Source organism: Corapipo altera, unplaced genomic scaffold (assembly GCF_003945725.1).
Source record: "Corapipo altera isolate COAL_440 unplaced genomic scaffold, ASM394572v1 2b, whole genome shotgun sequence".
Classification (NCBI taxonomy): Eukaryota; Metazoa; Chordata; class Aves; order Passeriformes; family Pipridae; genus Corapipo; species Corapipo altera.
The window spans coordinates 28,209,200-28,222,247 of NW_020884874.1; the positions used below are offsets into that span (position 1 = coordinate 28,209,200).

Consider the following 13,048-nt stretch of genomic DNA (forward strand, 5'->3'; position numbering starts at 1 on the left):
TGGGTCAATTCTTTTCTCACTTATACCAAGGCCAAGAGTATCTCCATTAAGTAAAAATTAGCAAGAATGAGACCCTGTAAGTCCCTAGGAAAATCAGGCCAGCTGCAAACAAAAGCTATTTAGAGCTTGGTTTTGCTCACTGACACTTGTAAGACAGCAAAATCCGTGAAGCTGGAGGAGAGGACGCTCTTCACAGTAGTGACTTGTCCCATCTACATAAGGCAAGAAAATAGTAAGTGCTGTCCCAGTCTTCACCATTTCTAAGTGTACCATCAAATCTACCGGTTTTAGAAGGAGTAGACTACTACTTTCCACTGCTACTTCAGTGCAAGATGAGTAGGACAAAAGACACAAATGTGTCATGCATAGAGTTGGATGGGCAGCTTTTAGTCAAACAATAGAAAGAAAAAATATTTGTGGATAGTATTTTGCTGTAGGAAAGGAAAGAAGTGGTGCAGTTGCGAATAATTCACATTTCTGATTTTGCACACCATTATTATAAAGGAAAAAAAAGTTATATTTGGAATTGTTAGTGAAGTCACAAAATGCATCTGTGGATGTTGAAATTGCTAGAACTCTTACCGTTCATACTTTGGGTTTTTTCACCCATGTATCAAATGCATGTGAAAAAATTTATGAGTCAGTACCCACAAGCACACAGTTCAGACTCCAGCTCAAAACTCTAAACTTGAGAGCTGACAACAAGTCTCAAATCAAAAGGTTTTTCCCAATTTTGGACATACTAAACCCAGGAGTTCAAAAAAGGCTCTCAATGGTTTACAAACCAAGAGATTTTCCAGCAAAAGTACCTGCCCACTCAAACATCAGGCTTGCTAGTAAGTAAGACTTCTTTACTGAAACCACCGATTCCTGCCTCCAGAGTTGAGTGAAAAATCTAACAAAAGGCCCCTTACCTCAGCAGTTGAAGCTTTTCCTGTAACATTCCCTCCTTCAAAGGGTGATGTTTATACAAACTTGGCCATTTAGATCTAGCTACATGAGATCCTCTGCAAGGAGCACAGACCAAGGAGAGACAGTCTTCCTTTGTCAAGACACATCATTCACATGGGCCTCTTTCAGAACCAAAGACATCCCACTAATAATGTTGACAACAATAGCTGGATATTCCAACACAAAAACAGATGAATTTACAAGCTCTCTCTGATTTCCCTGAAGCACTGATTTCATTTCACAATTTCAAAAAAATTTGCTCAGTCACTCTTTAGGAATCCAGAGTTAAACTATAATTTCAGTAAAACATGAGATTTAAATTTAAAATGCTGCAGGCAAGCCTTTTCTGAGGGCCATTGGAATTTCTTGAGAATTCAGAAAGGTGTATAATGGAAGAAAGGTAGAATGCTTCCAGCTGAAAGACCCTCCTTCTGCCCTACCTTCAGTAGAAAACTGAGAGCCACAGCAGGTAAGCTCTCCCCTACACTCACCTCTGGTGGACAGAAGAAATTACATGAACTTACCAGCATTTATCCGAAAGAATTTCCAAGCTTTTTTTCCACCCTGTTTTATATCCCTTGAGGCACAGGAAAGGAAGACCTCATCTGCAGCAGAGTTTCAAAAGTGAAGATGTGCACCAGGTTACAGGAGTTTGAGTGATACTGGGCACATTAAAAGCCAAAAAGGGTCAGTACAGCTGGGTTTGCATGTACTTACCACCTCACAGGTTTCTCTTTTTGACAAGCAATTCCATTTACAAACCTACTAAGCAACAGTAGTCTTGTAAAGTGTACATGTAACAAGTCACAAGTTGTTCCATTTATTTGAGTAAATATCTGGTAAATAAAATCATCGGTAAACATTACAAAATTAAATACATTAAAAAAGCTTGCCAGTATACATGAAATTCACAAACATGTACTTCTTTTGAAAAATAAAATATGTTCAGAGCACCCTTGATATAAAATGTCTGACTAGTGTCACCTACCAGTAAATGGTAGCTTATTAAACATTCCAGTTAGGACATTTTTCAGAAGGGAGCAGGGATCTCTGTCTGTTCTTGCTTTTACAAGTAAGAGAACCCAAGTTAAGAAGTCTCTCCACTTCTCAGGGCAGAGCTATAAACAAAGACTGTATTATTCTTTGCCTACCTTTATAAGAGAGGAATCTGCATTTGATTAAGACCACATCATTAAATGCAATACAGTACTTGCAATTCATTTTGGTATCACTGCCTTTCCCCCACCCTGAAGCAGCTTTTAAATGGTGATGGACATTTCTCTAGATATCACTCCAGGTCCTTATTCAGTATAGGTTAGCACGGCTCCAAGACACCATGAGGTGAAGAGGACGTGATCCTGGCAAAGCATCAAGGTCAATCAAATAACTTTTAAATCTACACATTAGGTCCTTAAAATTCCCAATTTTCATATGCTGCAGTCTGAATAAGGAGATATGATAAAATTCTTCACTGGGCTGCTTTAAGGGTATTTAGAAAAATGGGAGCACTTATTTTAGTAATCTAAACTAGTACCTTCTGGTAGGAAATTTGCAATAACCACCATTTAAATAATTTACTATAACAAACCTTTCCTTCCATCCATGTGAAACAGTATTCACAACCCACTTTAAAATTTATGTACAGACAAGCACAAGAAACTGGACATCCATGAGTCAAATGTACAACCAACTTAAGAAACGTTATCCAACTAGTTGCAAGGAGAAGTCTCCTAGCTCTGTAAATTTACAAGATCTTCTGATTCAACACATAGGCTTGCTGCCCCTCATCACTAACTCTTGGATTCTTCACTTGCTTCAGTAATCCTCAGCTGGAAGTTGAGCAGCATCCAGATTGTTGATATTTTTGATAAAAAAAATTTGACACTTAAAAAAGAACCCTTAAAACACACAAAAGAAATTCCTTGAGTCAAAACTGAATAAAATCAAAGAAGTTGTGGAGAAAGACAATTATTTTAATAAAGGTCTTGTATTCAAAGTCCTGTTTCCCTTGCCATGTCTTTTACAGAGTGCTACTACTTCAAGTTATTTATATACTCTTCTTTTGAGGGGGACTGAGTTTCCTCATTCCTCTTATCCGAGTTAGCAGCTCTTTGATAAATTCCTAGGGGAAAAAATAGAAAATATGAGTAATTTTAATGATCCCATAATACCATGATTGAGAATTTTTAGAAAGTAAACTATACATTTTTATTTAAGCTTTTACTGCTAAGCTAGAATTTCTCTGGCCTGATCATCAGAAACTTTATAAGCATATTTTCATCACCCAGCAGAGGTGTGAACAATTAGCTTTTCCTTGTGAGTGTGCTGGCTCAGTTTTTAGTCATCTTTCAGGCTTTTGCCACACAGGGTCTTCTACCAACTATTGAATGAAGCAAAATCTATGGTTGGATACAATGCAAACAGTCAAAGCAGACTTTCACAGCCTAAGCCTGCACAGAAATCAGCACTCCTGCCAACAGAGGTGTTTCTTTAGCCACTTTACCTGCCGGCACTAGTATTTTGGTTGGTTGCATACTCAGTTGTAACAGAAAGAAGATACGGCTAAAAATTCGTCTGTTTTTCCTCTTCCCTTGCTGCTTTCTAAGCTGGCTCAGCCCTCTGAACAGGTTCACCACTCAGCCCACACTAACACTGAGTGAGGCAAGGCAGGAATAAGGAGCTAGAGGTAGTACCACTGGCTTATCATGGGCGAAAGTGGTTGCGGAGCTAAGTGAATGACACTACTCTGGAAAAACAAAACAAAACAAAAACAAACCCTAAACCGAACCAAAAAGAAAAAACAAACCCACAAACAAAACCAAACCCAAACCACCACACAAAAAACCAACCAAGCAAACAAACCAACCCACCCAAAAAACCCCAAACCAAACCAATTCAGTTTTTTGTGAGAACAGAAGTTTACACAGTTGCATCATTATCTGAAATTCTTTTGGTATACAATTTCTGATGGTAACTGTAGATGCATTAAAAGCTAAATCATCTCCTTACTGTCACACTAGGAAAATAATATTTACCCACAGTACTGTATATGAAAGCTGTTAGCTACAAACAGGGAATGTAATTATGGATTTTGTCAGTCAGGTTGAAGTGAAAAGTCAGGTTGGATAGGGCTTTTTCCTGGTCTAGTGGAAGTTGTCCCTGCCCTTGGCAGTGGGTCATACCAGATGCTCTTTAAGGTGCCTTCCAACCCAGATCATTCCATGATTCTATGAAACAATAAAAAGCATGACTTCCTGTTTGAATGCTTGAAGTTAAAAATTCCAGTGAACAAAGTTACCACCAAAATGACAGTACCTCTCAAAAAAAGTCACACAGGAAATTATATTATCCAGGTACTACACTTTGCATAAGGAAAGTCTCTGTAAATGTGTATTTTAACTTGAGAAATATGCCAGGTTTTTCTAGTGGGACCACAATCCTAGCAGGTATCATCCCAAGAAAGCAATTTCCTTTCCTGACCTTTTACACATCTTTATACTGAGCTGCATGTGCTGCTGCACCATGGTTATCATTGCACCTACACTACCTGTGGCTGAAACTAACAGCAGCAAAGGCAGAGCAGTATACACGTCACTGTGTTCTACACTCACTAAGAAACCTTTGATATTTGGGCTTCCACCCTTGAACTAAGCCAAGGCCAGTTCAGGAATACATCTCTGTATATCAATATCACGTTTCCCATCTGGATAGACAGATAGCCTAAAGAGATGACCAGAAAAACAGATTTGTTAAGACCCCAAATTCTCCCCCTGTACCCTCTAGAAGTTATGTTTTTTCCCATAGGCACAAGCCACTGCAACAATGTCTACTCTAAACTTGTGGGAATCCAGTACTTTTCCAGTCAAAACAATCAGAAAAATGAGGAAGACATGTTTACTTTGAAAATTCACAGTTTTCAATGCACTTTGCATTGGTTGTCTCAACGTTTCATCATTGTAAAGACCTGACAGATAAGGCAAAACTATGTGGCATGGTGCTGGTTGAAACACATAAACACACTTCAGGATTTTTTACTATCAAACTTAAATAAAGCCCTGCAGTAAAATCATTATAGAAATAAATGCCCTAAAGTGATCTTAAAAGGCCATTATTATTGCCTTTCAACAGCTCTTTCCATAAAAAAACCCCTATACTCCCATGCCAAAACATCGGATTAAGACAGTTTTAGGAAGGAATGGGTAGAAGTACAGTTCTTCCCTTTGATAAGCTTTTTTTTCTGTTCAAGCCACAAATACTCTATACCACCTTCATTCACCATCAAGGCAGCCACAAGACACTGCAACTGGAAACTGTTCAACAGTTTCAAATAAGTTGAAAGTCAGAGCCTTACAGGAAGGGGCATATGCAGAGTGAGCAGGGACATCTATGGTACTGTTTGGGAGGCACTTCTGCCATTTCTCTGTCCATTTTCTCTCAGAGAAGTTCAGAGCAAGTTTCCCTTAGATATGAAACATAGCCACAGGTCAGTTGCTTTTCAATATGACATTAAAGCAAGAGAGGAATTCCTCCCCTTATATTTTTAAGTGGTATCACAAGCGCCTTCTTTTGCAAAACAAGATATTTGCTTGAAGTTTTCAGGCAAGTTTGACACCACCTGAAAACTTCTTAGGGCTGCCAAAATAAACCACACTGTAGGGGCAACCCCCTAAGCAGATCTGAGGTAACTGCAGCTATTCTTAAGGCAGAGCAATCATTCATTTGAAGAAGCATATATAATAATTTACAATGCTTTACCCCTCAGGAGTTATTTTTTCTTGAAATAAGGGTCTGCAGTATGAAACAGTAAAACCCAACAAGAGCATTTTGTATGTGGCAGACATTTTGCATAATGCAATAGGGCTGTTGTGCACATCCCATGGGTGCACAAACCACACCACTGGTTCAGTATATTTCTGATTTAAGTATCATTTTGCATCTGACACTTGCATGGAGTTGGCTGTTATTAACACAGTTCTGCTCTGGTGCACTTTCCTGCTTTGCAGCTCCCCATCAAGGAAAGGCAGCATTCTAGAAAAGATGTACATTTTCCCTTATGGAGGCAGGAAAGGAGACTTCACAGCATTTCAATAAGCCTTCACTTTATAACTAACTTTGCTTTATGACAGTAATACCCTTTTTTTTTCCCTTTAGCCATCACTCAAAAATTGCAGTTTTGTTACTTGTGGTCATTTGAGTCAAGGTTTAATATACAAATCTATCTCCACCTTGTACACAAAAATCATTTTACACAGAGCATTTTATTGAAATCCCCTTTAACAAGATATGCTGAAATTTAGCATCTGAAAGCTGATCATGTACAAATCTTTGTTAAAAGTAGTCCCATAATACAGGTTGAATTATCTACCTATTATACTGATTTAATTCACAGAGTTGAAAAACATACAAGAATAATTCAGCTAAAGATTCAAGAACCTATTATTCCTTGGAGAGTTACAGCCAGGAAAACACAGGTTACATCCACTTTTAATAGAAGAAAAATCCCATAGCAGCACTTTGTACATTGGTAAATAAAATAGAAAATATTTTTTTTTTAAACAAGCAAAAGTTTACACAAACTTGGTTTCAATTCTTTTTACAGATATTCTGCAAAGAGATACCCTTGTTACAAGTACTGAGAATCCTGTTAATTTATAATACTAAATTATTGTTTCTAGAAGACATCTTTCTAATTCCAAAGGCAAATTTAAATGAGAGACAGAGACTAAATCTACAGTTCATTTGAACTCATTTATATTCAGCCTTAGGCAAAAAAAATCAAAACAAAAGATGACAAAGGTGAAATGATAATTCAGAAAAGCGGAGGAAATCACTTCACCTCTCTGCTTTGGTGGTGTGACTCATTGTTTTAATGAGGTCATTTGCCCAACAATGAATTCCAGGTTTTCTATTCAAGTCTTCCAATTAATTCTGGAAACTAATTAGACTCTGTCTCTCCAAGTTTCTCTTCCACAAACAGTACACATGTAGTGAGACTAGTTCTTAGACTAAAATTTAGAGTTTCTAGTCCACCTGCTTCACTAGAGCATGAAATGAATCCTAAGTCAGCTTTCCTTCACCGCTTTGCTTTCCTTCACAGCTTTACTTCCCTGCAGTCAAGTCAAAAATCAAAATTTTCTTAACTGTTTGCCCAAGGCTATTTCTTCAAGAGGCCTGATTGGTTGGATGTAAAAACTAAAGTCAGCCTGGAGAGCAATCCCACAGCTACCTGTGGAAGAAATTAAATAATTACTTTAAAAAAAAAAAAAAAAGAAAAAAAGTGCCATCTGAATGTGAAAAAGGGGCAGGCAGGGGTGGGAAGGAAGAAGAGGGAACACTACCTGTCCTACTGCCAAACGTACTCCTTTCCACACAGGCTCAAACCTGAAGCCAGTTGTACAGAAAGAAGAGAACTGACGAGACATAGTTGTTTTGGGAGAACAGGACCAGAAGCTGCCGTCTGATAGCAAGAACCAGTGCAGCATGTCTGTAGCCTCACTGAACTATCCCATCAATACACTCTCTCCAGTGAGGCCACAGCACCATCAGTGTCCAGAGGACAACAATAAGCAGTGAGAACAACAATATGCAGCAATTTAGGTTCTCATTGAGCCCTGTACAAGGCACTAACTACATACCACAAAGCTTAGCCATGCTAAAGACCTGCAGTCCAGTTATTCTCCAATTTGGTAGCATGTAAACAAGCTTATTCTTGCCAAGTCACTGTTTGCTCCTCCATTCTTGGAGGAGGAATATTGCTGTGGGTATTAGCTTTTTATAAGTACTTGCAGAAATGAAAACATAAACGATTAATTCCCTCCAACACTACAGTACAATAAAGGGCAAATCTCAGCAGCCACATAAAGGGTTTTAGTTCATTGAATTCAGTGGTCAAATGGGTGAACAAGAAATCATGTTTTACTAGAAATGCCTCCATCTGCATTGCTTTTAAATATGCATGATTCTTAACCTTTTTTCTCTACAAATTGTCCTATTTGATTTCAAGTAAAATGGGCACATAATACAGTTACTGTGACTTAATAATTTACCACTCATCAGCTGCCCTGCAGCTGATGTCTATGAGTTCCTAGGCTTACCCAGATGTAAGGCCATACACTGCACTGAGGTTTTAGGACACATCTATAGTGACTATTGCTTCAAATGACTATCCTACATATCGCTGCCTTGCAATTACATTGAAAAAACAAGTAGTAACAATAACTTGAAATAACTCATTCCATAGTAGTACCAAAAATAAATATACAATCCTTCAAAAGTTTAGGGGTTCTATTTCAGAGACACTGAGCTTTCTACTCATGCCTGCATACTAGATACATACATTATCTGAACAAAACAGGTTTTAGCTTTAAATCCACAGTGCCTAGACCACTCTAGAAAGCTGCATCACAAGTCTGTCATTTGCTCCAACTAGAAATTAAACTTTGCAAAATACATAGTTAAGCAAATGCATCTCTGTGTTTTTCAAAATGAAGTTTTAAAAGCTGCTGAAATAGTAATTGAGTAGTCGATGACTTAAATCTCTGCCTAAGTTTTCCAGAAAATATGCACAACAATTCAACATAGTTTGTTTGCAAATCCTATTGAAAATCATTATTAATTCAAAGTTCCCGGCAATGCAACTTTCTTTAATGATGCAACTTCATCTCCGATTTCTCTCATTTTGCACTGAGTGAAGAATTGTACTAACGAAATGGTCTGGATAGATTTAATCCTGATTGAATGAGAGAGCTCTCCAGCCCATTCATCTGAAGCTTTGTATATTTCCATAAGAAAAAAAAGAAGTAAATAAACCGCAAATCTAATTTATCCAGTTCTCTTAAAACATTCATCATCTGCAGCCATTGTGTTGCTCAGCTGCATCTTTTGGACTCAGCATAAAAATTGCCCATTCATTGGATTTCCCTCCCATAGTAGGTTAAGAGTTTCCTTGTAATTTCTTCTGTCATCACTTTGGCAGTCCCAGCAGCGGAAGCTATAATTCACATTGACCACAAATATTTCAGATTTTCTGCAAAACCCAGTCTAAATGAGTGGCTTTGCTGCTACCAATAGCAGAGATATAGTAACACAGATTTAGTCAGCCTTCTTCAAAGTATATGTCTTAAAAAAACCTCATTGATTTCACAACCACAACAGTCTTCCTATCCTAAATAAAAGTCTATTGTCGAGTATCTAAACCTTATCATCAGGATTGAAGATAATATTTAAATTTCTTTGTTCCTCTGCTAATGTGAGACTTGAAATTCCCTGTGATCTACATTAAAATTCTCCATCATATAGACAGAACTGAGACAGCAACTTGACAAAGGTTCCACAGGCGATGCATGGGACTGAATGAAGAACTGGCTGCTCTGGCACATGGATGATGCAGGAGGATGTTGCTGCTACCTGCTACTCTTCAGCTACAAAAGTTCATATCCAAAACTTGGTTATGGCACTGATTTAGCAGATACCATATCCCTGAAATCAGTGTGCAGGACTCTTTACATAAAGTTCCCACATGAAGCATATTTCCATGCAAATTAAAACAGTCATAACTGCTACCTTAGAAAAGCTTTTAACATTTTAGAGCACATTCAACAGTCTAGCTATATTTCCATTAGAAGAAAGGTTTCATAACAGTTCCTCATAAGTTACAGTCAGCTATTATATTTGACTTAATTATTAAAGAGGCTCAGAGTTCTTTCTATCTTTCAGGTGACCTGGTGAACTCTGTTTCCTCTAATGACAAGTCAATCCAGAATACATGCAAAAATGCCTCAGTCTTTCCTAAACTTTTAGTCTAAATGGAAAGTACTAAGCAAAACTGACTTAAGATATACATTTGCAGGTTTGGAGGCTTTTTTCAACAGATGGGATAAGAGCTTCAAGTTATTAAGCTTTCTGCCTCTACTATTTTTCTTTATGTTTGAATAGCAGAGACATCATATTATATAACTTTTTCCCCAGTTAAGAATTACTGCCTTTTGCAAACTATATTATTCTTGATGATAAAAAACCTAATGCGCTTGATTGCCTGTATTTGACTGGTCAGGATAAATTCCATCAGCTCATATCCATTCTCCACAAATCTTCTAAAAATCCTTTCACAAGCCAATTACCTTAATAGCCTTGAATGGTCTGCAAATATAAAAGGATTGCAGATTTTCTAGACGAAGTGTAGATCCTGATATAGCAATTTTAAGCCAACTTAAAGGCTGTTCTTAGTCCACACATGGCATGTCAAAAATCTCTATTTTTAAGTGGCCTTAGTTAGCAGTCATGCAGTATTACATGCCATAGATGAAGAAAAGCTGTTGCTGGGAAGTGACACTCATTTTGGCAACTATCCTAACAGAAGAGTGGATTAAGTACTCCTCTCAACTTAGCTGTCTCAAAAGACTGTCAAGGAAGATGAATATTCTCCCAGATAAGGGAGCTGCCTCCATACAATCAGCAGATGACTGAAGATGAAAGTCACCACTTCAGTATTAAAATCTCACCCTCATCCAAGTGCCTTGAGGGCAGTCAAGCACATGTGTCCAGGATGTTTTTTCCTGTGAACTGCCATGCCAACTTAATTTACCAGCATGGCACAAGTATTTCCTGTAGGTCTATGACCAAGGTTTCCAGTGAAAAACTCACTAACATCTGTCATGTACCCTTATCAGCTCTCTGAATTTGTCCTTGCATTATGTCAAGTTTCACATTACACGTTCAATGAAGAAGGAAGAAGAGTAATTATATGAGTCTCTGCTTTCTTCATCTGCCTTCAGATAACACAGACATAAGAGGTCAGCACATGAATGACTGTTAAACTCTTGGCAACCTGTTCCTACCACCTGGTCATGACTGAGAAGAGCCATGTCAAGCTCCACATGCCCTATCAGTCTTCACACCTATCTTAAGAAGAGCCACAAAGGTTCAATTGCACTTGCTTAGAGAAAGCTGGAGGAGGCTGACAGGGGTCATCTATAGTGAAGCATTACTACAGTGAGACATCTGAACACTTGGCATTATGGTATCTGCACAGTGGGAGATGTGTTTTATCTGCTGTAAAGAAACCAAGGTACAACACAGATCAAGTTACATGTGCGTTATCATGTAAGTCTTTCCGGGTGAATTCTCTGCACTGTCAAAAAGTTTGTACCAGCAACTATAATAACAATTATGGAGAATTTCCCCAATCTACCATAGGAATCAATAAAAATGAAAAAGCCTTGAAGAAAATATCTGATGGATTGGGAAGTGCCTATTCAACCACCCAGTGGTTCTTCCTGACAGTCTGACTGTCAGGAAGCCCCAGTACTTTATGTGGTAACAGATGCAGATATTACAGAAGAACCAACCTATATGCAGTCTTGTTTCAAGAACCTAAGGCCTGGCGTCTAGTCATGCTGTAGTGGGTTTCTGTGGCTGGGTTTTGGTAGCGGGGGGAGGGCTACCGCAGTGGCTTCTGTCAGAAGCTGCTAGAAGCTTCCCCTCTTCCGTGGAGCCAATGCCAGCCGGCTCCAGGACAGACTTCCTGCCGCTGGCCAAGGTTGAGCCAATTAGGAGTAATAGTAACACCTCTGTGATAACATATTTAAGAAAAGAAGATTGTTGCGCAGAAGAAATTCCAGCCAGGGAAGAGCAGAGTGAGAACATGGGAATAACAACGGAGACACCAAGGTCAGTGCAGAAGGAGGGGCAGGAGGTGCTCCAGGCACCGGAGCTGAGGCCCTGCAGCCTGTGGTGGAGACCATGGTGGAGCAGCTGTGCCCCTGCAGCCCATGGAGGACCATCGGGGTGCAGAGACCCACCTGCAGCCCATGGAGGAGCCCATGTTGGAGAAGGTGGATGCATGAAGAAGGCTATGACCCCATGGGAGGCCCAGGATGGAGCAGGGTCCTGCAGGAGACCTGCAGCCCGTGGAGAGGGAAGTCCACGCTGGAGCAGGCTTTTCCCAGGTAGGACTTGTGGCCCCTGTGGGGGACCCCCGTCAGTACAGCTCATTTGTGAAGGACTGCACCCCATGCAGGAGTGACCCATGGGACAGCAGTTTGGGAAGAGCTGCTGCCTGAGGGATGGACTCACGTGGAAGAGGTCCATCAAGGACTGTCTCCCATGGGAGGGACCCCACCAGAGCAGGGGAAGGACTCCTCTCCCTGAGCAGCAGCAGAAGCAACAACTGACCATAACCCCCATTCCCCATCCCCCTGCACCGCTGAGGAGGAGGAGGGAGAACATGGAAGGAAGGAGGGGTGGAGGCAAGGTGTTTTTAAGACTGTTTTATTTTTCGCTCTTTGTTTTTTATCCTATTAGTAATAAATATAAGTACTATCCCCGCTCTGAGTCTTGTTTTGCCTGTGAAGGTAATCAGTCACTGACCTCTCCCAGCTCTTATCTCTACTCATGAATCCTTAGCTGTTTTCTTTTTAGCTCTCTCCTCTGTCCAGTTGCAGAGGGAGAGTGAGAGAGCAGCTTCAGTGGGTACCTGGTATCTGGCCAGGGTCAACCCACTAGACACGCACAACTGAAAGGTGTCTGATTAGGGGAGTCCTGTAAGCCACCCCCTCTACTAAATACTGTGCACCAGCCGCTTCTGGGAAAGCACTGACTCTATAAATGGAACCAAGAAACTGATTCATGACCTTGACTTTTGAATTTTATTTTTTTTTAATGAGTCCAAGGTTTTTTTACAATATTTACTCTTCCTAGTAAGCACACATTACTATATGAGAAGTAGACTATATTGGCACTGGACATATTAATAGGTATGCAAGTTGAAAGCTGAGTAACTAAATTCTGCTAGTTCAGGTTATCCCACAATTCTATTCAAGTCCACTCACAAATACAATTAGCCAAACTGCATATCTGCATAACAGTCCTCAGAATAAAAAATTTTACTGTCAGAGATAAAATTAACTGTTTTCAGATTGAAGAGCACAGTCTATCATGCAAATATTTTAACCATCTGATGAGAATTGTTTAGTTTTTCTATCACATGACAGGTTTAAGTATCAGTATAGTCAGTACAGACATTACAGAAGACATTATTGATACTTCAGCCGGAATAACCAGCAGTTCCTCCACAGGGCAAAATCATGTTCCTACTGTA

At 39.4% G+C, this 13,048-nt stretch overlaps 1 protein-coding gene across 2 annotated transcripts in view; it reads right to left on the bottom strand.

Moving 5' to 3' along the window:
* Window positions 1–1,742: 1,742 nt before the first annotated feature.
* PPP1R14C (protein phosphatase 1 regulatory inhibitor subunit 14C) overlaps window positions 1,743–13,048 on the bottom strand; it is a 51,492-nt gene continuing 40,186 nt past the window's right edge. Inside the window, exon 4 of one of the 2 annotated variants that reach the window (XM_027634137.1) lies at window positions 1,743–3,073. In XM_027634137.1, the coding sequence (XP_027489938.1) occupies window positions 2,999–3,073 (75 nt within the window). In that variant the 3' untranslated portion in view covers window positions 1,743–2,998. The remainder of the gene's footprint in view (window positions 3,074–13,048) is intronic. The other variant, XR_003526115.1, reaches the window with a different exon arrangement.